The sequence below is a fragment of the Pristiophorus japonicus genome, chromosome 5, assembly GCF_044704955.1.
Source record: "Pristiophorus japonicus isolate sPriJap1 chromosome 5, sPriJap1.hap1, whole genome shotgun sequence".
Lineage (NCBI taxonomy): Eukaryota > Metazoa > Chordata > Chondrichthyes > Pristiophoridae > Pristiophorus > Pristiophorus japonicus.
Genome location: NC_091981.1, coordinates 298,585,685 through 298,611,784, shown reverse-complemented (window position 1 = coordinate 298,611,784; position 26,100 = coordinate 298,585,685). Strand labels below are relative to the sequence as shown.

Genomic DNA, 26,100 nt, shown 5'->3' with positions numbered 1-26,100 from the left:
AGTAAGGACTTTATATTGGCGACGAGAAACTGGAATTCACAACCCACGAGAATGGCCACCGGTAGCACAGAGGAACGGTTCTGTGTTGGGGAGGATTTTGTCGAGAGGCTTCAGCAAAGCTTCGTTACCAAAGAATGGCTGGGAGATGCAGCGGCCGACAAGCGAAGGGGTCATCTTTTGACCAGCTGCGGGCGAAAGACTTACACGCTCATGAAGGACTTACTAGCACCCGAAAAGCCATCGGGCAAAACCTTTGAAGAACTTAGCAAATTGATCGGGGAGCACCTCAAACCGGTGAGCAGCATACACATGGCCTGACACAGATTCTACACCCACCGACGTCGTGAAGGACAGAGCATACCGGACTTTGTAGAGGACCTCCGGCGTTTGGCCAGCCTCTGTAAGTTCACAGACGCCTGCAACGGGGAGATGCTAAGGGACTTCTTTATCGAGGGCATCGGTCATGCAGGAATTTTCCGCAAATTAATTGAGACCAAGGATTTGACCTTGGCGTTGTTAGATCAAACTTCCATGGCGGGGGAGGAAGAGACGAAAATAATATACGCGCGCAATTCTGCCTCTAACGCGGTGATGGATCAGGAAGTCAACATCATCAATGCAACTCAGAGCCCCGCAGGCAGGCAGGGGCAGTTCGACATTCCCCAGGCAGCAATAGACCCCAGAGTAGGACCTCAACAGAGACAATGGCAGGCTGAACAGACATTCGGGCCATCGCAGTGGACAATGCGGCCCGGGATGGGGCCATTGACACCCACTAATAGGGTACTTAAGAGCAGTCAAAGGGACAGTCAGCGCGGAAATCCTGGCCATAGTCCCTTTATTCCCAACAATGAAAACTTTAACTCATGCTGGAGGTGTGGGGGAAAACACTCAGCCAGATCTTGCAGATTCCAACAGTTTGTCTGCAGAAACTGCAATCTCAGTGGCCATTTAGCTCGAATGTGCAGAAAGCCTGCAACCAGACTGATAGATGAGGCAGATGGACCAGAAGAGAGTTCTTTGAGGCAGGATGACTTTTGGGGCAAACAGATGGGCGCCGAGGTTCAGTGGGTCCATGTGGTGAATATTCACAGTTCATACACCAAAACGCCACCAATGATGATGAGGGTTTTATTAAACGGTATCCCAGCACGCATGGAGCTGGACACTGGGGCCAGCCAGTCACTCATGGGCGTTCAGCAATTTGAAAAGCTGTGGCCACTCAAAGCTAGTAGACCCAAATTAGCACGTATTGAGACACAATTACGGACTTACACCAAAGAAATCATTCGGTGCTAGGCAGTGCAATGTTGGCTGTCACACACAATGGGTTAATGAATTGGCTGCCGCTCTGGATTGTCCCGGGCAATGATCCCGCACTGTTGGGGAGGAGCTGGTTAGCCGAGATGAACTGGAAATGGGGGAATGTTCATGCAATGTCATCGGTGGAGCGAAGATCGTGCTCACAAGTCCTACAACAATTCGAGTCACTATTTCAACCTGGCGTCGGGACTTTCAAAGGCACTAAAGTAGTGATACACATCACCCTGGACGCCAGGCCAGTGCACCACAAAGCCAGAGCGGTGCCGTATGTGATGCGGGAAAAAATCGAGAGCGAATTGGACCGGCTGTTGAGAGAGGGCATCATCTTGCCTGTTGAATTCAGCGACTCAGCGAGCCCCATCGTTCCCGTTCTAAAAGCGGATGGCTGTGTCAGGATCTGTGGCGACTACAAGGCCACCATCAATCGGGTATCCCTACAAGACCAATACCTGCTCCCAAGAGCGGAGGACCTCTTCGCCACGCTGGCAGGCGGGAAGCTGTTCACCAAGTTGGACCTCACTTCAGCCTATATCACCAATGAACTGACCGACGAATCCAAACTACTGACCACCATCACCACACACGAGGGACTGTTCGCTTATAACAGGTGCCCGTTTGGCATTCGATCAGCGGCCGCAATTTTTCAACGTAACATGGAAAGCTTGCTTAAATCCATTCCTGGAACGATCGTATTCCAGGACGACATCCTCAGCAAGGGTTGAGACACCGAGGAACACCTCCGCAACCTGGAGGAGGTGTTTCGCCGACTGGACCGGGTAGGCCTGCGACTCAAGAAGTTCAAATGTGTGTTTTTAGCTCCTGAGGTTGAGTTTCTGGGCAGGAGAGTTGCTGCAGATGAAATTCGGCCCACCGAATCCAAAACAGAGCACCCAGGCCCTGCAACACATCGGAGTTTCGTTCATTCCTGAGACTGTTGAACTATTTCGAGAACTTTCTGCCGAACTTCAGCACGTTGTTGGAGCCGCTACATGTGCTCCTGCGTAAGGGTTGCGATTGGTTTTGGGGGGACTGTCAGGAACGGGCATTTGATCGGGCGCGAAACCTACTTTGTTCAAACAAGTTGTTGACCCTGTACAACCCCTGTAAAAAATTGGTTCTGACATGTGATGCATCGTCCTATGGGGTTGGGTGCGTGTTGCAGCAGGGCAATGCTGAGGGTCAACTACAACCTGTGGCTTATGCCTCCAGGTCGCTCTCTCAAGCAGAACGGGGATATGGGATGGTCGAGAAGGAAGCGCTCGCATGTGTCTATGGTGTAAAAAAAATACATCGGTACCTCTTTGGTAGGAAGTTTGAATTAGAGATGGACCACAAGCCATTAACATCCCTGTTGTCAGACAGCAAGGCTGTCAATGCCAACGCATCAGCTCACATACAGCGATGGGCTCTCACACTGGCTGCTTATGACTACTCCATCCGGCACCGGCCCGGCACTGAAACTGCACTGACGCGCTCAGCAGGCTCCCACTGGCCACCACTGAGGGGGCAGCTGAGCAAAGCGTTGAGATGGTCATGGCTGTCGATGCCTTTGACAGTGCAGGCTCCCCCATCACAGCCCGCCAGATCAAAATCTGGACAAACAGAGATCCCCTCCTGATTAAGAAATGTGTCCTGACTGGGGATTGGGTGCCCGCACACGGAGCATGCCCTGAGGAGGTCAGACCATTCCACAGACGGATGGATGAGCTCTCCATCCAGGCTAACTGCCTACTATGGGGCAGCCGGGTAGTTATGCCCCAGAAGAGCAGTGAGGCAGTCATCAGGGAACTCCACAGCGAGCACCCAGGCATTGTGCTGATGAAGGCCATTGCGCAGTCACACGTTTGATGGCCTGGAACTGATGCAGACCTGGAACACTGTGTTCGCAGGTGCACAACGTGTGCCCAGCTGGGTAATGCCCTTAGGGAGGCTCTGCTCAGCCCGTGGCCCTGGCCCATCAAGCCATGGTCACGCATTCATGTTGACTTTGCGGGCCCGTTCATGGGAAAGATGTTCCTTACTGTAGTAGATGCGTACAGATATATAAAACGGAAAAGAGTGACGAAAGTAAATGTTAGTCCCTTGGAAGATGAGAAGGGGGATTTAATAATGGGAAATGTGGAAATGGCTGAGACCGTAAACAATTATTTTGCTTCGGTCTTCACAGTGGAAGACACAAAAACCATGCCAAAAATTGCTGGTCACAGGAATGTGGGAAGGGAGGAACTTGAGACAATCACTATCACTAGGCGGGGTAGTGCTGGACAGGCTAATGGGACTCAAGGTAGACAAGTCCCCTGGTCCTGATGAAATGCTTCCCAGGATATTAAAAGAGATGGCGGAAGTTATAGCAGATGCATTCGTTATAATCTACCAAAATTCTCTGGACTCTGGGGAGGTACCAGCGGATTGGAAAGCAGCTAATGTAACGCCTCTGTTTAAAAAAGGGGGCAGACAAAAGGCAGGTAACTATAGGCCGGTTAGTTGAACATCTGTAGTGGGAAAATGCTTGAAACTATCATGAAGGAAGAAATAGCGGGACATCTAGATAGGAATAGTGCAATCAAGCAGACACAACATGGATTCATGAAGGGGAAATCATGTTTAACTAATTTACTGGAATTCTTTGAGGATGTAACGAGCATGGTGGATAGAGGTGTACCGATGGATGTGATGTATTTAGATTTCCAAAAGGCATTCGATAAGGTGCCACACAAAAGGTTACTGCAGAAGATAAAGGTACGCGGAGTCAGAGGAAATGTATTACCATGGATAGAAAATTGGCTGGCTCACAGAAAGCAGAGAGTCGGGATAAATGGGTCCTTTTCGGGTTGGAAATCGGTGGTTAGTGGTGTGCCACAGGGATCGGTGCTGGGACCACAACTGTTTACAATATACATAGATGACCTGGAAGAGGGGACAGAGTGTAATGTAACAAAATTTGCAGATGACACTAAGATTAGTGGGAAAGCGGGATGTGTAGAGGACACAAAGAGGCTGCAAAGAGATTTGGATAGGTTAAGCGAATGGGCTAAGGTTTGGCAGATGGAATACAATGTCGGAAAGTGTGAGGTCATCCACCTTGGGAAAAAAAACAATAAAAGGGAATATTATTTGAATGGGGAGAAATTACAACATGTTGAGGTGCAGAGGGACCTGGGGGTCCTTGTGCATGAATCCCAAAAAGTTAGTTTGCAGGTGCAGCAGGTAATCAGGAAGGCGAATGGAATGTTGGCCTTCATTGCGAGAGGGATGGAGTACAAAAGCAGGGAGGTCCTGCTGCAACTGTACAGGGTATTGGTGAGGTTGCACCTGGAGTACTGCGTGCAGTTTTGGTCACCTTACTTAAGGAAGGATATACTGGCTTTGGAGGGGGTACAGAGACGATTCACTAGGCTGATTCCGGAGATGAGGGGGTTACCTTATGATGATAGATTGAGTAGACTGGGTCTTTACTCGTTGGAGTTCAGAAGGATGAGGGGTGATCTTATAGAAACATTTAAAATCATGAAAGGGATAGACAAGATAGAGGCAGAGAGGTTGTTTCCACTGGTCGGGGAGACTAGAACTAGGGGGCACAGCCTCAAAATACGGGGGAGCCAATTTAAAACCGAGTTGAGAAGGAATTTCTTCTCCCAGAGGGTTGTGAATCTGTGGAATTCTCTGTCCAAGGAAGCAGTTGAGGCTAGCTCATTGAATGTATTCAAGTCACAGATAGATAGATTTTTAACCAATAAGGGAATTAAGGGTTATGGGGAGAGGGCGGGTAACTGGAGCTGAGTCCACGGCCAGATCAGCCATGATCTTATTGAATGGCGGAGCAGGGTCGAGAGCTAGATGGCCTACTCCTGTTCCTAATTCTTATGTTCTTATGTTCTTACGTACTCGAAATGGATCGAGTGCATCATCCTGAATTGATGCACGACATCCACCACCGTAGAAAGCCTACATGCGATCTTTGCAACCCATGGCTTGCTGGACATCCTGGTTAGTGATAATGGCCCATGTTTCACAAGCTATGAATTCTGGGAGTTTATGTTGGGCAATGGCATCAACCACGTCAGGACTGCGCCATTCAAGCCAGCCTCCAATGGCCAGGCGGAACGTGCGGTCCAAATCATTAAGCAAGGTATGCTCAGGATTCAGGGACCTTCCCTACAATGCCGCCTATTGTGCCTCCTGCTGGCCTATAGATCCCGACCGCACTCGCTTACGGGGGTCCCGTCCGCAGAGCTACTAATGAAACGGACACTCAAAACTCGGTTGTCCCTCATTCACCCAGTCCTGACCGACATAGTTGAGGGCAAGCGCAAGTCATATAATGAGTACCATGACTGAAATTTGAGGGGGAGATATATAGAAATAAATGATCCTGTATTCGTCCTCAATCACGCCATGGGGCCCAAATGGCTTGAGGGTACTGTAATTGACAAAGAGGGGAATCGGGTCATTGTGGGAAAACTCAACAATGGCCAGATATGCTGCAAGCATCTGGACCAAGTAAAAAAAAAGGTTCAGCATAGACACGGAGGAACCTGAAGAAGACCATGAGATGGAGCTCACACCACCGCCAGTGAACGAGCAACAAGAGTAATCAGAAGAATGCACAGTCCCTGCAGTCAGCCCGGACAGGCCGGATTCACCACAGATGACAGACACTTACGTCAGTGTCCAACAACCAGAGCCCCAACTGTGGCGCTGCACGAGGGAGCGTAGACCACCTGAAAGACTAAACCTATGATCCTAATAAGACTTTGGGGAGAAAGGTGATGTCATGTTTGTGACCACAATGTAACACCACTGTATTACTGTATACACTCAACCTTGATGCACACCTTGACCACAAGGGGTGAACTTGTGAGAGACACTCCTTACCTGATCACTCAGGTACATAAAGGGAGGTCCCATGCAGGGTCATCACATCTGGAGTCCTGGAATAAAGAGTAAGGTCACAGAGTGACCCTGTCCCCAGAATGTGCCTCGTGTGGTTTCATGCTGTAGAGTAAGGACTTTACAAAATCCATATAAACTACATCATATGCACTGCCCTCATCGACCCTCCTGCTTACCTCCTCAAGATATTCAATCAAGTTAGTTAGACACGATCTTCCCTTAACAAATCCATGCTGATTGTCCTTGATTGATCCATGTCTTTCTAAATGTAGTTTTATCCTGTCCTTCAGGAATTTTTCCAATACTTTTTCCACTACTGAGGTTATGCTGAACGGCCTGTGATTACTCGGTCTATCCCTTTCTCCCTTCTTAAGTAAAGGTACCACATTAGCAGTCGTCCAGTCTTCTGGCATGACGCCTGAAGCCAGAGAGGATTGGAAAATGATGGTCAAAGCCTCTGCTACTTACTCTTTTGCTTCACTTCACAGCCTGTGATACATTTCTTCTGGGACTGGGGACTTATCCACTTTTAAAGCTGCTAAACCCCTTAATACTACCTCTCTCACTATGTTTATTTCTGTTTCTAATCTCTGTTTTCTGTCTGTTAATCAATCCTCAATCCATGCTAGTATATTACCCCAATCCCCTGAGCCCTAATTTTGTGTAATAACCTCTTGTGTGGTACCTTATCAAATGCCTTCTGTAAATCTAAATAAAAACATCCACTGGTTCCCCCTTATCTATTCTGCTAGCTTAAAGCTCAAAAAACAAACAGATTTATCAAACATGTTTTCTATTAACAGAGTGCACACTGCCTATGGTGGAGGTTTATATTTGGGGGATGCTCAAGAGGCCAGAATTGGAGGAGTGCAGAGATCTCAGAGGGTTGTAGGAGTGGAGGAGGTTACAGAGATAGGGAGGGGCGAGGCCATGGAGGAATCTGAACACAAGGATGTGAATTTTAAAAACCTTCCTAAAATGTGCTGCCCACTTTATTGATATACTTTGCCCCAAGCTCCCTTTATTTGCACCAGAGGGTTTGTTACCAGGAGTCCTTTGAGGCCAGAGGCCTGGACTAATAATCCAGAGACCGTGAGTTCGAATCCCTCCGTGTCAGTTTGAGAATCTGAATTGAAATTGATATAAAAGGCTGAGGTCAGTAAAAGTGACCATTTACTGTCGGATTGGGATAAAAACCCAACTGGGTCATTAATGTCCTTTAGGGAAGGAAACCTGCCGTCCTTACCCGGTCTGGGCCTACATGTGACTCCAGTCCCACAACAACATGGTTGACTATAATTGCCCCCTGAAGCGGCCCAGCGAGGCCCTCAGTTTGTATCAAACTGCACTGTAACGGTTCAAGAAGGCCCACCACCCCTTCTCAGGGCAACTCGGGACGGGCAATAAATGCCGGCCTTGCCAGCGACGCCCACATCCCGAGAATGGATTCTCTTCACAATGCGGAACTCCAGTGTTTTCGGCGAGTAATAATGCTTAATTTATTCTCTTTCAGATGTGGAACGATTGGCTTGAGTAAGGATATAAAAACATTCTCTTTTGACTGCACAGGAATGGTGGGTCAATATGTGAATATCGTCATCCCAGGAGGAGGAAAAATCCTGACCCTTTGTGAGGTTGATATCCGTGGGTCAAAGGAGAGCGGATCTGGTAAAAATGCTTAAATCTGTACCGTTTGGACAAATTGCTTCCCAGTATTAAAACAGAGACTTGCATTTCTATAGCGCCTTTCACAACCTCAGGACCTCCCAAAGTGCTTCACAGCCAATGATGTACTGTCAAAGGGCTGTCTCTGATGTAAGGTTTTAAAAAAGGAGGGAGACAGAAAGCAGGAAACTATCGATCAGTTGACCTAACATCTGTCGTTGGGAAAATGCTGGAGTCCATTATTAAGGAAGCAGTAGCAGGACATTTGGAAAAGCATGATTCAACCAAGCAGAGTCAGCATGGTTTCATGAAAGGGAAATCACGTTTGACAAATTTGCTGGAGTTCTTTGAGGATGTAACGAGTAGCGTGGATAAGGGGGAAGCAGTGGATGTGGTGTATTTGGATTGACAGAAGGCATTCGATAAGGTGCCACATAAGCGATAATGTGCCACGTAAAAGGTTACTGCACAAGATAAAAGTTCACGGGGTTGGGGGTAACATGTTAGCATGAATAGAGGATTGGCTAACTAACAGAAAATGGAGAGTCGGCATAAAGGGGTCATTTTCCAGTTGGTAAACAGTGACTCGTGGGGTGCCGCAGGGATCGATGCTGGGTCCTCAACTATTTACAATCTATATTAATGACTTGGATGAAGGGACCGAGTGTAATGTCGCCAAGTTTGCTGATGATACAAAGCAAATTGTGAGGAGGACACAAAAAATCGGCGAAGTGAGTGGGCAAACATTTGTCTGATGGAGTATAATGTGGGAAAATGTGAAGTATCCACTTTGGCAGAAATAATACAAAAGGAAATTAGAATTTAAATGGAGAAAAATTGCAAAGTGCTGCAATACAGAGGGACCTGGGGCTCCTTGTGCATGAAACACAAAAAGTTAGCTGCAGGTACAGCAAGTAATAAGAACATAAGAACATAAGAATTAGGAACAGGAGGAGGCCATCTAGCCCCTCGAGCCTGATCCGCCATTCAATAAGATCATGGCTGATCTGGCCGTTGACTCAGCTCCACTTACCTGCCCGCTCCCCATAACCCTTAATTCCCTTATTGGTTAAAAATCTATCTATCTGTGATTTGAATACATTCAATGAGCTAGCCTCAACTGCTTCCTTAGACAGAGAATTCCACAGATTCACAACCCTCTGGGAGAAGAAATTCCTTCTCAACTCGGTTTTAAATTGGCTCCCCCGTATTTTGAGGCTGTGCCCCCTAGTTCTAGTCTCCCCGACCAGTGGAAACAACCTCTCTGCCTCTATCTTGTCTATTCCTTTCATGATTTTAAATGTTTCTATAAGATCACCCCTCATCCTTCTGAACTCCAATGAGTAAAGACCCAGTCTATTCAATCTATCATCATAAGGTAACCGCCTCATCTCCGGAATCAGCCTAGTGAATCGTCTCTGTACCCCCTCTAAGGCTAGTATATCCTTCCTTAAGTACGGTGACCAAAACTGCACGCAGTACTCCAGGTGTGGCCTCACCAATACCCTGTACAGTTGCAGCAGGACCTCCCTGCTTTTGTACTCCATCCCTCTTGCAATGAAGGCCAACATTCCATTCGCCTTCCTGATTACCTGCTGCACCTGCAAACTAACTTTTTGGGAGTTTCATGCACAAGGAACCCCAGGTCCCTCTGCACGGCAGCATGTTGTAATTTCTCCCCATTCAAATAATATTCCCTTTTATTGTTTTTTTTCCCCAAGGTGGATGACCTCACACTTTCTGACATTGTATTCCATCTGCCAAACCTTAGCCCATTCGCTTAACCTATCCAAATCTCTTTGCAGCCTCTCTGTGTCCTCTACACATCCCGCTTTCCCACTAATCTTAGTGTCATCTGCAAATTTTGTTACACTACACTCTGTCCCATCTTCCAGGTCAACTATGTATATTGTAAACAGTTGTGGTCCCAGCACCGATCCCTGTGGCACACCACTAACCACCGATTTCCAACCCGAAAAGGACCCATTTATCCCGACTCTCTGCTTTCTGTGAGCCAGCCAATTCTCTATCCATGCTAATACATTTCCTCTGACTCCGCGTACCTCTGGCTTCTGCAGTAACCTTTTGTGTGGCACCTTATCGAATGCCTTTTGGAAATCTAAATACACCACATCCATCGGTACACCTCTATCCACCGTGCTCGTTATATCCTCAAAGAATACCAGTAAATTAGTTAAACATGATTTCCCCTTCATGAATCCATGTTGCGTCTACTTGATTGCACTATTCCTATCTAGATGTCCCGCTATTTCTTCCTTAATGATAGCTTCAAGCATTTTCCCCACTACAGATGTTCAACTAACCGGCCTATAGTTATCTGCCTTTTGTCTGCCCCCTTTTTTAAACAGAGGCGTTACATTAGCTGCTTTCCAATCCGCTGGTACCTCCCCAGAGTCCAGAGAATTTTGGTAGATTATAACAAATGCATCTGCTATAACTTCCGCCATCTCTTTTAATACCCTGGGATGCATTTCATCAGGACCAGGGGACTTGTCTACCTTGAGTCCCATTAGCCTGTCCAGCACTATCCCCCTCGTGATAGTGATTGTCTCAAGGTCCTCCCTTCCCACATTCCTGTGACCAGCAATTTTTGGCATGGTTTTTGTTAAGCCATGTGTGCTTTTGTGTCTTCCACTGTGAAGACCGAAGCAAAATAATTGTTTAAGGTCTCAGCCATTTCCAAATTTCCCATTATTAAATCCCTCTTCTCATCTTCTAAGGGACCAACATTTACTTCAGTCACTCTCTTCCATTTTATATATCTGTAAAAGCTTTTACTATCTGTTTTTATGTTTTGCGCAAGTTTACTTTCGTAATCTATCTTTCCTTTCTTTATTGCTTTCTTAGTCATTCTTTGCTGTCATTTAAAATTTTCCCAATCTTCTAGTTTCCCACTAACCTTGGCCACCTTGGTTTTTAATTTGATACTCTCCTTTATTTCCTTGGTTATCCACGGCTGGTTATCCCTTCTCTTACCGCCCTTCTTTTTCACTGGAATATATTTTTGTTGAGCACTATGAAAGAGCTCCTTCAAAGTCCTCCACTGTTCCTCAATTGTGCCACTGTTTAGTCTCTGTTCCCAGTCTACTTTAGCTAACTCTGCCCTCATCCCACTGTCGTCCCCTTTGTTTAAGCATAGTACGCTCGTTTGAGACACTACTTCCTCACCCTCAATCTGTATTACAAGTTCAACAATACTGTGATCACTCATTCCGAGAGGATCCTATACTAGGAGATCGTTTATTATTGCTGTCTCATTACACAGGACCAGATCTAAGATAGCTTGCTCCCTTGTAAGTTCTGTAACATACTGTTCTAAGAAACAATCCCATATGCATTCTATGAATTCCTCCTCCAGACTACCCCGTGCGATTTGATTTGACCAATCGATATGTAGGTTAAAATCCCCCATGATTACTGCCGTTCCTTTTTCACATGTCTCTATTATTCCCTTGATTATTGTCCGCCCCACCGTGAAGTTATTATTTGGGGGCCTATAAACTACACTCACCAGTGTCTTTTTCCCCTTACTGTCTCTAATCTCTACCCACAATGATTCAACATTTTGTTCATTAGAGCCAATACCGTCTCTCACAACTGCCCTGATATCTTCCTTTATTAACAGAGCTGCCCCACCTTCTTTCCCTTCTTGTCTATCCTTCCGAATTGTCAGATACCCCTGTATGTTTAATTCCCAGTCTTGGCCACCCTGCAACCACGTTTCTGTAATGGCCACCAAATCATACCCATTTGTAATGATTTGTGCCGTCAACTCATTTACTTTATTTCAAATGCTGCATGTGTTTAGGTAGTGTTTTAATACTAGCTTTTAAACCATGATTTGTATTTTTGACCCCTCCTGCAGCCCCTTTATATTCATACATATTGTCCCTTCCTATCACCTTGTGGTTTACACTTACCCCAGTGCTACTCTGCTCTGTTGCATCCTGCCTTTTGCATTCTTTCTTGGGGTCCTGTTCATCTGCGCTCTCACCCACTCTAACGAGCTCAGAGCTGTCTCTTGGGTTCCGAATACTCCTCGCATTGTGGCACCGAGCTTTCAGGCTTGCCTTTTTATTACACTTTGACTCTTTAGAATTTTGCTGTACATTAGCCCTTTTTGTTTTTTGCCTTGGGTTTCTCTGCCCTCCACTTTGACTCATTTCCTTTCTGTCTTTTGCTTCTGTCTCCATTTTGTTTCCCTCTGTCTCCCTGCATTGGTTCCCATCCCCCTGCCATATTAGTTTAACTCCTCCCCAACAGTACTAGCAAACACTCCCCCGAGGACATTGGTTCCGGTCCTGCCCAGGTGCAGACCGTCCGTTTTGTACTGGTCCCACCTCCCCCAGAACCAGTTCCAATGTCCCAGGAATTTGAATCCCTCCCTGCTGCACCACTGCTCAAGCCACGTATTCATCTGCGCTATCCTGCGATTCATAGAAACATAGAAAATAGGTGCAGGAGCAGGCCATTCAGCCCTTCTAGCCTGCACCGCCATTCAATGAGTTCATGGCTGAACATGAAACTTCAGTACCCGCTTCCTGCTTTCTCGCCATACCCCTTGATCCCCCGAGTAGTAAAGACTTCATCTAACTCCCTTTTGAATATATTTAGTGAATTGGCCTCAACAACTTTCTGTGGTAGAGAATTCCACAGGTTCACCACTCTCTGGGTGAAGAAGTTTCTCCTCATCTCGGTCCTAAATGGCTTACCCCTTATCCTTAGACTGTGACCCCTGGTTCTGGACTTCCCCAACATTGGGAACATTCTTCCTGCATCTAACCTGTCTAAACCCGTCAGAATTTTAAACGTTTCCATGAGGTCCCCTCTCATTCTTCTGAACTACAGTGAATACAAGCCCAGTTGATCCAGTCTTTCTTGATAGGTCAGTCCCGCCATCCCGGGAATCAGTCTGGTGAATCTTCGCTGCACTCCCTCAATAGCAAGAATGTCCTTCCTCAAGTTAGGAGACCAAAACTGTACACAATACTCACCTCCCTGCCCCTGTACTCAAATCCCCTCGCTATGAAGGCCAACATGCCATTTGCTTTCTTAACCGCCTGCTGTACTTGCATGCCAACCTTCAATGACTGATGTACCATAACACCCAGGTCTCGTTGCACCTTCCCTTTTCCTAATCTGTCACCATTCAGATAATAGTCTGTCTCTCTGTTTTTACCACCAAAGTGGATAACCTCACATTTATCCACATTATACTTCATCTGCCATGCATTTGCCCACTCACCTAACCTATCCAAGTCACTCTGCAGCCTCATGGCATCCTCCTCGCAGCTCACACTGCCACCCAACTTAGTGTCATCCGCAAATTTGGAGATACTACATTTAATCCCCTCGTCTAAATCATTAATGTACAATGTAAACAGCTGGGGCCCCAGCACAGAACCTTGCGGTACCCCACTAGTCACTGCCTGCCATTCTGAAAAGTACCCATTTACTCCTACTCTTTGCTTCCTGTCTGACAACCAGTTCTCAATCCACGTCAGCACACTACCCCCAATCCCATGTGCTTTAACTTTGCACATTAATCTCTTGTGTGGGACCTTGTCGAAAGCCTTCTGAAAGTCCAAATATACCACATCAACTGGTTCTCCTTTGTCCACTTTACTGGAAACATCCTCAAAAAATTCCAGAAGATTTGTCAAGCATGATTTCCCTTTCACAAATCCATGCTGACTTGGACCTATCATGTCACCATTTTTCAAATGCGCTGCTATGACATCCTTAATAATTGATTCCATCATTTTACCCACTACTGAGGTCAGGCTGACCGGTCTATAATTCCCTGTTTTCTCTCTCCCTCCTTTTTTAAAAAGTGGGGTTACATTGGCTACCCTCCACTCCACAGGAACTGATCCAGAGTCAATGGAATGTTGGTAAATGACTATCAATGCATCCGCTATTTCCAAGGCCACCTCCTTAAGTACTCTGGGATGCAGTCCATCAGGCCCTGGGGATTTATCGGCCTTCAATCCCATCAATTTCCCCAACACAATTTCCCGACTAATAAAGATTTCCCTCAGTTCCTCCTCCTTACTAGACCCTCTGACCTCTTTTATATCCGGAAGGTTGTTTGTATCCTCCTTAGTGAATACTGAACAAAGTACTTGTTCAATTGGTCTGCCATTTCTTTGTCCCCCGTTATGACTTCCCCTGATTCTGACTGCAGTGGACCTACGTTTGTCTTTACTAACCTTTTTCTCTTTACATACCTATAGAAACTTTTGCAATCCGCCTTAATGTTCCCTCAAGCTTTTTCTCGTACTCCATTTTCCCTGCCCTAATCAAACCCTTTGTCCTCCTCTGCTGAGTTCTAAATTTCTCCCAGTCCCCGGGTTCGCTGCTATTTCTGGCCAATTTGTATGCCACTTCCTTGGCTTTAATACTATCCCTGTTTTCCCTTGATAGCCACGGTTGAGCCACCTTCCCTTTTTTATTTTTACGCCAGATCCGGAATGTACAATTGTTGTTATTCATCCATGCGCTCTCTAAATGTCTGCCATTGCCCATCCGCAGTCAACCCCTTCAGTATCATTCGCCAATCTATCCTAGCCAATTCACGCCTCATACCTTCAAAGTTACCCTTCTTTAAGTTCTGGACCATGGTCTCTGAATTAACTGTTTCATTCTCCATCCTAATGCAGAATTCCACCATATTATGGTCACTCTTCCCCAAGGGGCCTCGCACAATGAGATTGCTAATTAATCCTCTCTCATTACACAACACCCAGTCTAAGATGGCCTCCCCCCTAGTTGGTTCCTCGACATATTGGTCTAGAAAACCATCCCTTATGCACTCCAGGAAATCCTCCTCCACCGTATTGCTTCCAGTTTGGCAAGCCCAATCTATGTGCATATTAAAGTCACCCATTATAACTGCTGCACCTTTATTGCATGCACCCCTAATTTCCTGTTTGATGCCCTCCCCAACATCACTACTACTGTTTGGAGGTCTGTACACAACTCCTACTAACGTTTTTTGCCCTTTGGTGTTCTGCAGCTCTACCCATATAGATTCCACATCATCCAAGCTAATGTCTTTCCTAACTATTGCATTAATCTCCTCTTTAACCAGCAATGCTACCCCACCTCCTTTTCCTTTTATTCTATCCTTCCTGAATGTTGAATACCCCTGGATGTTGAGTTCCCAGCCCTGATCATCCTGGAGCCACGTCTCCGTAATCCCAATCACATCATATTTGTTAACATCTATTTGCACAGTTAATTCATCCACCTTGTTGCGGATACTCCTTGCATTAAGACACAAAGCCTTCAGGCTTGTTTTTTTAACACCCTTTGTCCTTTTAGAATTTTGCTGTACAATGGCCCTTTTTGTTCTTTGCCTTGGGTTTCTCTGCCCTCCACTTTTCCTCATCTCCTTTCTGTCTTTTGCTTTTGCCTCCTTTTTGTCTCCCTCTGTCTCCCTGCATTGGTTCCCATCCCCCTGCCATATTAGTTTAACTCCTCCCCAACAGCACTAGCAAACACTCCCCCTAGGACATTGGTTCCGGTCCTGCCCAGGTGCAGACTGTCCGGTTTGTACTGGTCCCACCTCCCCCAGAACCGGTTCCAATGCCCCAGGAATTTGAATCCCTCCCTGCTGCACCACTGCTCTAGCCACGTATTCATCTGCGCTATCCTGCGATTCCTACTCTGACTAGCACGTGGAATTGGTAGCAATCCCAACTTTTGAGGTCCTACTTTTTAATTTAGCTCCTAGCTCCTTAAATTCGTTTCGTAGGACCTCATCCCTTTTTTTACCTATGTCGTTGGTACCAATGTGCACCACGACAACTGGCTGTTCACCCTCCCATTTCAGAATGTCCTGCACCCGCTCCGAGACATCCTTGACCCTTGCACCAGGGAGGCAACATACCATCCTGGAGTCTCGGTTGCGGCCGCAGAAATGCCTATCTATTCCCCTCACCATTGAATCCCCTATCACTATCGCGCCCCCACTCTTTTTCCTGCCCTCCTGTGCAGCAGAGCCAGCCACGGTGCCATGAACTTGGCTGCTGCTGCCCTCCCCTGATGAGTCATCCCCCCCCAACAGTACTCAAAGCGGTGTATCTGTTTTGCAGGGGGATGACCACAGGGGACCCCTGCACTACCTTCCTTGCACTACTCTTCCTGCTGGTCTTCCATTCCCTATCTGGCTGTGGACCCTTCTCCTTCGGTAAGACCAACTCACTACACGTGATACTCACGTCATTCTCAGCATCGTGGATGCTCCAGAGTGAATCCACCCTCAGCTCCAATTCCGCAACGCGGACCGTCAGGAGCTCGAGGCGGATACACTTCCCGCACACGTAGACATCAGGGACACCGGAAGTGTCCCTGAGTTCCCACATGGTACAGGAGGAGCATAACATCCGACCGAGCTCTCCTGCCATGACTTAATCCTTAGATACACTTAAATTGGCAACAACAATGTTAAAAGTTACTGACTAATATAAAAAAGAAAAAGAAAAACTACTCACCAATCACCAGCCAATCACTTACCCCTTTGGCTGTGACGTCACCTTTCTGTTTCTTTCTCCTTCTTTTTTGCCTTCTCCCTGTAGCTGCACAAGTCACGCCTTTTATAGGCCTCTGCTGATCCCCAGACTCACGCCTCAGCGACCACGAACTCCCGACGCCTCCTGCGGCCTTTTATAGGCCTCTGCTGATCCCCGGACTCACGCCTCACCAACGAACTCCCGACGCCTCTCGCGGCCTTTTGTAGGCCTCTCGCCGACCCCGGACTCACGCCTCAGCGACCACGACTGACTAGCACGTGGCACTGGTAGCAATCCCGAGATTACTATTTTTGAGGTCCTACTTTTTAATTTAGCTCCTTGCTCTTTAAATTCGTCTTGTAGGACCACATCCCTTTTTTTACCTATGTCGTTGGTACCAATGTGCACCACGACAACTGGCTGTTCTCCCTCCCTTTTCAGAATGTCCTGCACCCGCTCCGAGACATCCTTGACCCTTGCACCAGGGAGGCAACATACCATCCTGGAGTGTCGGTTGTGGCCGCAGAAACACCTATCTGTTCCCCTTACAATTGAATCCCCGATCACTATCGCTCTCCCACTATTTTTCCTGCCCTCCTGTGCAGCAGAGCCAGCCACGGTGCCATGAACTTGGCTGCTGCTGCCCTCCCCTGATGAGTCATCTCCCTCAACAGTACCCAAAGCAGTGTATCTGTTTTGCAGGGGGATGACCGCAGGGGACCCCTGCACTACCTTCCTTGCATTGCTCTTCCTGCTGGTCTTCCATTCCCTATCTGGCTGTGTACCCTTTACCTGCGGTAAGACCAACTCGCTACATGTGCTACACACGTCATTCCCAGCATCGTGGATGCTCCAGAGTGAATCCACCCTCAGCTCAAAATCCGCAACGCTGTCCGTCAGGAGCTGGAGGCGGATACACTTCCCGCACACGTCGTCGTCAGGGACACCGGAAGTGTCCCTGAGTTCCCACATGGTACAGGAGGAGCATAACACGTGACCGAGCTCTCCTGCCATGATTAACCGTTAGATACGCTTAATTTGGCGACAACAATGTTAACAGGTTACTTACTGATACAAAAAAGAAAAAGACGACAATGTTAACGGCTTACTTACTGATATAAAAAAGAAAAAGAAAAGCTACTCACCAATCGCCAGCCAATCACTTACCCCTTTGGTTGTGACGTCACCTTTTGATTCCTTTCTACTTCTTTTTTGCTTTTTCTCCCAGCTGGAGCTGTATAAACTGGGCCTTTATAGGCCTCACCACGCACCCCGGACTCGCGCTGCTCGAACTGCCACTCCTCTTCCGACGTTGGGCCTTTTTAGGCCTCACCACGCACCCCGGACTCGCGCAGCTCAAACTGCCGCTCCTCTTCCGACGTTGGGCCTTCATAGGCCTCACCACGCACCCCGGACTCGCGCTGCTCGAACTGCCGCTCCTCTTCCGACGTTGGGCCTTTATAGGCCTCACCACGCACCCCGGACTCGCGCTGCTCGAACTGCCGCTCCTCTTCCGACGTTGGGCCTTTATAGGCCTCACCACGCGCTGCTCGAACTCAGGAAGGCAAATGAAATGTTGGCCTTTATTGCAAGGGGGATAGAGTATAAAAGCAGAGAAGTCCTGCTACAACTGTACAGCATATTGGTAAGGCCACACCTGGAGTACTGCATACAGTTTTGGTCTCCGTATTAAAGGTAGGATCTACTTGCATTGGAGGCTGTTCCGAGAAGATTCACTCGGTTGATTCAGGAGATGAGGGGGTTGACTTATGAAGGTAGGTTGAGTAGGTTGGGCCTATACTCATTGGAGTTCAGAAGAATGAGAGGTGATTTTATTGAAACATGTAAGATAATGAGGGGGCTCGACAAGGTGGATTCAGAGAGGATATTTCCACTCATAGGGGACATAATCTCAGAATAAAACTAAAATGAGGAGGAATTTCTTCTCTCAGACGGTTGTAAATCTATGGAATTCTCTGCCCAAGAGAGCTGTGGAGGCTGGGTCATTGAATATATTGAAAGCGGTGATAGATGGATTTTTGAGCAATAAGGGAATAAAGGGTTATGGGGAGCGGGCAGGAAAGAACAGCTGAGTCCATGATCGGATCAGCTATGATCTTATTAAATGGCTCGAGGGGCCAAATAGACATAGAAAACATAGAAAATAGGTGCAGGAGTATGCCATTCGGCCATTCGAGCCTGCACCACCATTCGATAAGATCATGGCAGTTCATTCCCTCAGTACCCCTTTCCTGCTTTCTCTCCATACCCCTTGATCCCCTTAGCCGTAAGGGCCATATCAAACTCCCTCTTGAACATATCCAATGAACTGGCATCAACAACTCTCTACGGCAGGTAATTCCACAGGTTAATAACTCTCTGAGAGAAGAAGTTTCTCCTCATCTCAGTCCTAAATGGCCTACCCCTTATCCTCAGAATGTGTCCCCTCGTCTGGACTTCCCCAACATCGGGAACAATCTACCCGCATCTAACCTGTCCAGTCCCATCAGAATCTTGTATGTTTCTATGAGATCCCCTCTCATCCTTCTAAACTCCAATGTATAAAGGCCCTGTCGATCCAGTCTCACCTCATACGTCAGTCTAGCCATCCTGGAGATCAGTCTGGTGAACCTTCGCTGCACTCCCTCAATAGCAAGATCGTCCTTCCTAGAACATAAGAACATAAGAACATAAGAACATAAGAATTAGGAACAGGAGTAGGCCATCTAGCCCCTCGAGCCTGCTCCGCCATTCAACAAGATCATGGCTGATCTGGCCATGGACTCAACTCCACTTACCCGCCCGCTCCCCATAACCCTTAATTCCCTTATTGGTTAAAAATCTATCTATCTGTGATTTGAATACATTCAATGAGCTAGCCTCAACTGCTTCCTTGGGCAGAGAATTCCACAGATTCACAACCCTCTGGGAGAAGAAATTCCTTCTCAACTCGGTTTTAAATTGGATCCCCCGTATTTTGAGACTGTGCCCCCTAGTTCTAATCTCCCCGACCAGTGGAAACAACCTCTCTGCCTCTATCTTGTCTATCCCTTTCATTATTTTAAATGTTTCGAAAAGTTCACCCCTCATCCTTCTGAACTCCAATGAGTAAAGACCCAGTCTACTCAATCTATCATCATAAGGTAACCCCCTCATCTCTGGAATCAGCCCAGTGAATCGTCTCTGTACCCACTCCAAAGCTAGTATATCCTTCCTTAAGTAAGGTGACCAAAACTGCACGCAGTACTCCAGGTGCGGCCTTACCCATACCCTGTACAGTTGCAGCAGGACCTCCCTGCTTTTGTGCTCCATCCCTCTCGCAATGAAGGCCAACAATCCATTTGCCTTTCTGATTACCTGCTGCACCTGCAAACTAACTTTTTGGGATTCATACACAAGGACCCCCAGGTCCCTCTGCACCGCAGAGTGTTGTAATTACTCCCCATTCAAATAATATTCCCTTTTACTGTTTTTTTTCCCCAAGGTGGATGACCTCACATTTTCCGACATTGTATTCCATCTGCCAAACCTTAGCCCATTCGCTTAACCTATCTAAATCTCTTTGCAGCCTCTCTGTGTTCTCATCACAACCCACTTTCCCACTAATCTTTGTGTCATCTGCAAATTTTGTTACACTACACTCTGTCCCCTCTTCCAGGTCATCTATGTATATTGTAAACAGTTGTAGCCCCAGCACCGATCCCTGTGGCACACCACTAACCACCGATTTCCAACCCGAAAAGGACCCATTTATCCCGACACTCTGCTTTCTGTTTGCCAGCCAATTTTCTATCGATGCTAATACATTTCCTCTGACTCCGCGTACCTTTACCTTCAGCAGTAACCTTTTGTGTGATACCTTATCGAATGCCTTTTGGAAATCTAAATACACCACATCCATCGGTACACCTCTAACCACTATGCTCGTTATATCCTCAAAGAATTCCAGTAAATTAGTTAAACATGATTTCCCCTTCATGAATCCATGTTGTGTCTGCTTGATTGCACAATTCCTATCTAGATGTCCCGCTATTTTTTCCTTAATGATAGCTTCAAGCATTTCCCCCACGACAGATGTTAAACTAACCGGCCTATAGTTACCTGCCTTTTGTCTGCCCCCTTTTTTAAACAGAGGTGTTACATTAGCTGCTTTCCAATCCGCTGGTACCTCCACAGAGTCCAGAGAATTTTGGTAGATTATAACAAATGCATCTGCTATAACTTCCGCCATCTCTTTTAATACCCTGGGATGCATTTCATCAGGACCAGTGGACTTGTCTACCTTGAGTCCCATTAGCCTGTCCAGCACTACCACCCTAGTGATAGTGATTGTCTCAAGGTCCTCCCTTCCCACATTCCCGTGACCAGCAATCTTTGGCATGGTTTTTGTGTCTTCCACTGTGAAGACCGAAGCAAAATAATTGTTTAAGGTCTCAGCCATTTTTACATTTCCCATTATTAAATCCCCCTTCTCATCTTCTAAGGGACCAACATTTACTTTAGTCACTCTTTTCCGTTTTCTATATCGGTAAAAGCTTTTACTATCTGTTTTTATGTTTTGCGCAAGTTTACTTTCGTAATCTAGCTTTCCTTTCTTTATTGCTTTTTTAGTCATTCTTTGCTGTCATTTAAAATTTTCCCAATCTTCTAGTTTCCCACTAACCTTGGCCACCTTGGTTTTTAATTTGATACTCTCCTTTATTTCCTTGGTTATCCACGGCTGGTTATCCCTTCTCTTACCGCCCTTCTTATTCACTGGAATATATTTTTGTTGAGCACTATGAAAGAACTCCTTAAAAGTCCTCCACTGTTCCTCAATTGTGCCACTGTTTAGTCTGTGTTCCCAGTCTACTTCAGCTAACTCTGCCCTCATTCCATTGTAGTCCCTTTGTTTAAGCATAGTACGCTCGTTTGAGATACTACTTCCTCACCCTCAATCTGTATTACAAATTCAACCATACTGTGATCACTCATTCCGAGAGGATATTTTACTACTCCTGTCTCATTATACAGGATCAGATCTAAGATAGCTTGCTCCCTTGTAGGTTCTGTAACATACTGTTCTAAGAAACAATCCCGTATGCATTCTATGAATTCCTCCTCAAGGCTACCCCGTGCTATTTGATTTGACCAATCGATATGTAGGTTAAAATCCCCCATGATTACTGTCGTTCCTTTTTCACATGTCTCTATTATTCCCTTGATTATTGTCCGCCCCACCGTGAAGTTATTATTTGGGGGCCTATAAACTACGCCGACCAGTGACTTTTTCCCCTTACTATCTCGAATCTCCACCCACAATGATTCAACATTTTGTTCATTAGAGCCAATCTCATCTCTCACAAATGTCTTGATATCATCCTCAGATTAGGAGACCAAAACTGAACACAATATTCCAGGTGAGGCCTCACTAAGGCCCTGTACAACTGCAGTAAGACCTCCCTGCTCCTATACTCAAATCCCCTAGCTATGAAGGCCAACGTACCATTTGCCTTCTTTACCGCCTGCTATACCTGCATGCCAACTTTCAATGACTGATGTACCATGACACCCAGGTCTCGTTGCACCTCCCCTTTTCCTAATCTGTCACCATTCAGGTAATATTCTGTCTTCGTGTTTTTGCCACCAAAGTGGATAACCTCACATTTATCCACATTATTCTGCATCTGCCATGCATTTGCCCACTCACCTAACCTGTCCAAGTCACCCTGCAGCCTCTTAGCGTCCCCCTCACAGCTCACACCACCACCCAGTTTAGTGTCATCTGCAAACTTGGAGATATTACACTCAATTCCTTCATCCAAATAATTGATGTATATTGTAAAAGGTGACGTCACAGCCAATGGGATAAGTGATTGGCTGGTGATTGGTGAGTAGCTTTTCTTTTTATTTTTATATCAGTAAGTAAACTGTAACATTGTTATTACCAATTTAAGGGTATCTAAGGGTTAAGGCATGGCAGGAGAGATCGGTCACGTGATATGATCCTCCTGTGCCATGTGCGAACTCAGGGATGCTTCCGGTGTCCCTGACGACTACGTGTGTAAGAAGTGTATCCGCCTCCATCCCCTGATGGACCACGTTGCGGAATTGGAGCTGAGGGTGGATTCACTCTGGAGCATCCACGATGCTGAGAATGACATAAGTAGCACGTGTAGTGAGTTGGTCTTACCGCATGAGAAGGATCCACAGCCAGCTATGGAATGGAAGACCAGCAGGAAGAGTAGTACAAAGAAGGTAGTGCAGGGGTCCCATCTGGTCATTCCCCTGCAAAACAGATACACTGCTTTGAGTGCTGTTGAGGGAGATGACTCATTAGGGGAGAGCAACAGCAGCCAAGTTCATGGCACCGTGGCTGGCTCTGTTGTACAGGAGGGCATAAAAAAGAGTGGAAGAGTGATAGTGATAGGGGATTCAATCATAAGGGGAATAGATAGGCGTTTCTGCGGCCGCAATCGAGACTCCAGGATGGTATGTTGCCTCCCTGGTGCAAGGATCAAGGATGTCTCCAAGCGAGTGCAGGACATTCTGAAATGGGAGGGAGAACAGCCAGTTGTCGTGGTGCACATTGGTACCAACGACATAGGTAAAAAAAGGGATGAGGTCCTACGAGACGAATTTAAGGAGCTAGGAGCTAAATTAAAAAGTAGGACCTCAAAAGTAGTAATCTCGGGATTGCTACCAGTGCCACGTGCTAGTCAGAGTAGGAATCGTAGGATAGCACAGATGAATACGTGGCTTGAGCAGTGGTGCAGCAGGGAGGGATTCAAATTCGTGCAGCATTGGAACAGGTTCTGGGGGAGGTGGGACCAGTACAAACCGGGCAGGAACGGAACCAATGTCCTAGGGGGAGTGTTTTTTGGTGCTGTTGGTGAGGAGTTAAACTAATATGGCAGGGGGATGGGAACCAATACAGGGAGACAGAGGGAAACAAAAAGGAGACAAAAACAAAAGACAGAAAAGAGATGAGTAAAAGTGGAGGGCAAAGAAACCAAAGGCAAGAAACAAAAAGGGCCACCGAATATAAAAGGGCTGCAGGAGGGGTAAAAACTAAAAATCATGGTTTAAAAAGTAGGATGAAAACACTTTACCTAAATGCACGCAGCATTAGAAATAAAGTAAATGAGTTGACGGCACAAATCATTACAAATGGGTAATGATTTGGTGGCCATTACAGAGACATGGTTGCAAGGTGGCCAGGACTGGGAATTAAACGTACAGGGGTATCTGACGTTTCGGAAAGATAGGCAGGAAGGGAAGGGAGGTGGGGTAGCTCTGTTAATGAGGGATGATATCAGGGCAGTTGTGAGAGACGATATTGGCTCCAATGAACAAAATGTTGAATCATTGTGGGTGGAGATTAGAGATAGATGGGGAAAAAGTCACTGGTCGGCGTAGTTTATAGGCCCCCAAATAATAACTTCATGGTGGGGCAGGCAATAATCAAGGGAATAATGGAGGCATGTGAAAAAGGAACGGCAGTAGTTATGGGGGATTTTAACCTACATATCGATTGGTCAAATCAAATCGCACGGGGTAGCCTGGAGGAGGAATTCATAGAATGCATACGGGATTGTTTCTTAGAACAGTATGTAACAGAGCCTACAAGGGAGCAAGCCATTCTGGATCTGGTCCTGTGTAATGAGACAGGAAAAATAAACGATCTCCTCGTAAAAGATCCTCTCGGAATGAGTGATCACAATATGATTGAATTTGTAATACAGATTGAGGATGAGGAAGTTGTGTCAGAAACGAGCGTACTATGCTTAAACAAAGGGGACTACAGTGGGATGAGGGCAGAGTTGGCTGAAGTAGATTGGAAACAAGGACTAAATGGTGGCACAATTGAGGAATAGTGGAGTACTTTTAAGGAGCTCTTTCAAAATGCGCAACAAAAATATATTCCAGTGAAAAAGAAGGACGGTAAGAGAAGGGATAACCAGCCGTGGATAACCAAGGAAATGAAGGAAAGTATCAAATCAAAGACCAATGCGTATAAGGTGGCCAAGGTTAGTGGGAAACTAGAGGATTGGGAAGATTTTAAGCAACAGCAAAGAATGACTAAAAAAGCAATAAAGAAAGGGAAGATAGATTACGAAGGTAAACTTGCGCAAAACATAAAAACAGATAATAAAAGCTTTTACAGATATATAAAACGGAAAAGAGTGACTAAAGTAAATGTTGGTCCCTTAGAAGATGAAAAGGGGGATTTAATAATGGGAAATGTGGAAATGGCTGAGACCTTAGACAATTGTTTTGCTTCCGTCTTCACAGTGGAAGACACGGGGACCATGCCAAAAATTGCTGGTCATAGGAATGTGGGAAGGGAGGTCCTTGAGTTGATCACTATCACTGGGGGGCTAGTGCTGGACAGACTAATGGGATTGAAGGTAGACAAGTCCCCTGGTTCTGATGAAATGCATCCCAGGGTATTAAAAGAGATAGCGGAAGTTATAGCAGATGCATTTGTTATAATCTACCAAAGTTCTCTGGACTCTGGGGAGGTACCGGCAGATTGGAGAGCGGCTAATGTAACGCCTCTGTTTAAAGAAGGGGGCGGGCAGGGGGCAGGTAACTATGGGCCGGTTGGTTTGACATCTGTAGTGGGGAAAATGCTTGAGACTATCATTGAGGAGGAAATGGCGGGACATCTGGATAGGAATAGTGCAATCGGGCAGACGCAGCATGGATTCATGAAGGGGAAATCATGTTTAACTAACTTACTGGTGTTCTTTGGGGATGTGGCGAGCGTGGTGGATGGAGGTGTACCGATGGATGTGGTGTATTTGGATTTCCAAAGGGCATTCGATGAGGTGCCACGCAGAGGGTTGCTGCAGAAGATAAAGGTGCGCGGAGTCAGAGGAAATGTGTTGGCATGGATGGAGAGTTGGCTGGCGAGCAGGGAGCGGAGGGTCGGGATAAATGGGTCCTTTTCCGGTTGGAGGTCAGTGGTTGGTGGTGTGCCACGGGGATCGGTGCTGGGACCACAACTGTTTACAATATACATGGATGACCTGGAGGAGGGGACGGAGTGTGGTGCGACAAAGTTTGCGGATGACACTAAGATTGGTGGGAGGGCGGGTTGTGTGGAGGACTCAGAGAGGCTGCAGGGAGATTTGGATAGGTTGGGTGAATGGGCTGGGGTTTGGCAGATGGACTACAGTGTCGGGGAGTGTGAGGTCATCCACCTTGGGAAAAGAAACAGTAAAAGGGAATATTATTTGAATGGGGAGAGATTGCAGCATGCCGTGGTGCAGAGGGACCTGGGGGTCCTTGCGCATGAATCCCAAAAGGTTGGTTTGCAGGTGCAGCAGGTAATCAGGAAGGCGAATGGAATGTTGGCCTTCATTGTGAGAGGGATGGAGTACAAAAGCAGGGAGGTGTTGCTGCAACTGTATAAGGTATTGGTGAGGCCGCACCTGGAGTACTGCGTGCAGTTTTGGTCACCTTACTTAAGGAAGGATATGCTAGCTTTGGAGGGGGTACAGAGACGATTCACTCGGCTGATTCGAGAAATGAGGGGGTTGCCTTGTGATGATAGATTGAGTAGACTGGGTCTTTACTCGTTGGAGTTCAGAAGGATGAGGGGTGATCTTATAGAAACATTTAAAATCATGAAAGGGATAGACAAGATAGAGGCAGAGAGGTTGTTTCCATTGGTGGGGGAGACTAGAACTAGGGG

At 46.6% G+C, this 26,100-nt stretch overlaps 1 protein-coding gene across 1 annotated transcript in view; it reads left to right on the top strand.

The window, feature by feature from the left end:
- The window catches only part of LOC139264181 (uncharacterized), a 59,391-nt gene that overhangs the window by 13,595 nt on the left and 19,696 nt on the right, over nt 1–26,100 (top strand). The window contains exons 4-5 of the mRNA XM_070880266.1: nt 7,730–7,860; nt 16,209–16,229. Coding sequence (XP_070736367.1) covers nt 7,730–7,860; nt 16,209–16,229 — 152 coding nt within the window. The remainder of the gene's footprint in view (nt 1–7,729; nt 7,861–16,208; nt 16,230–26,100) is intronic.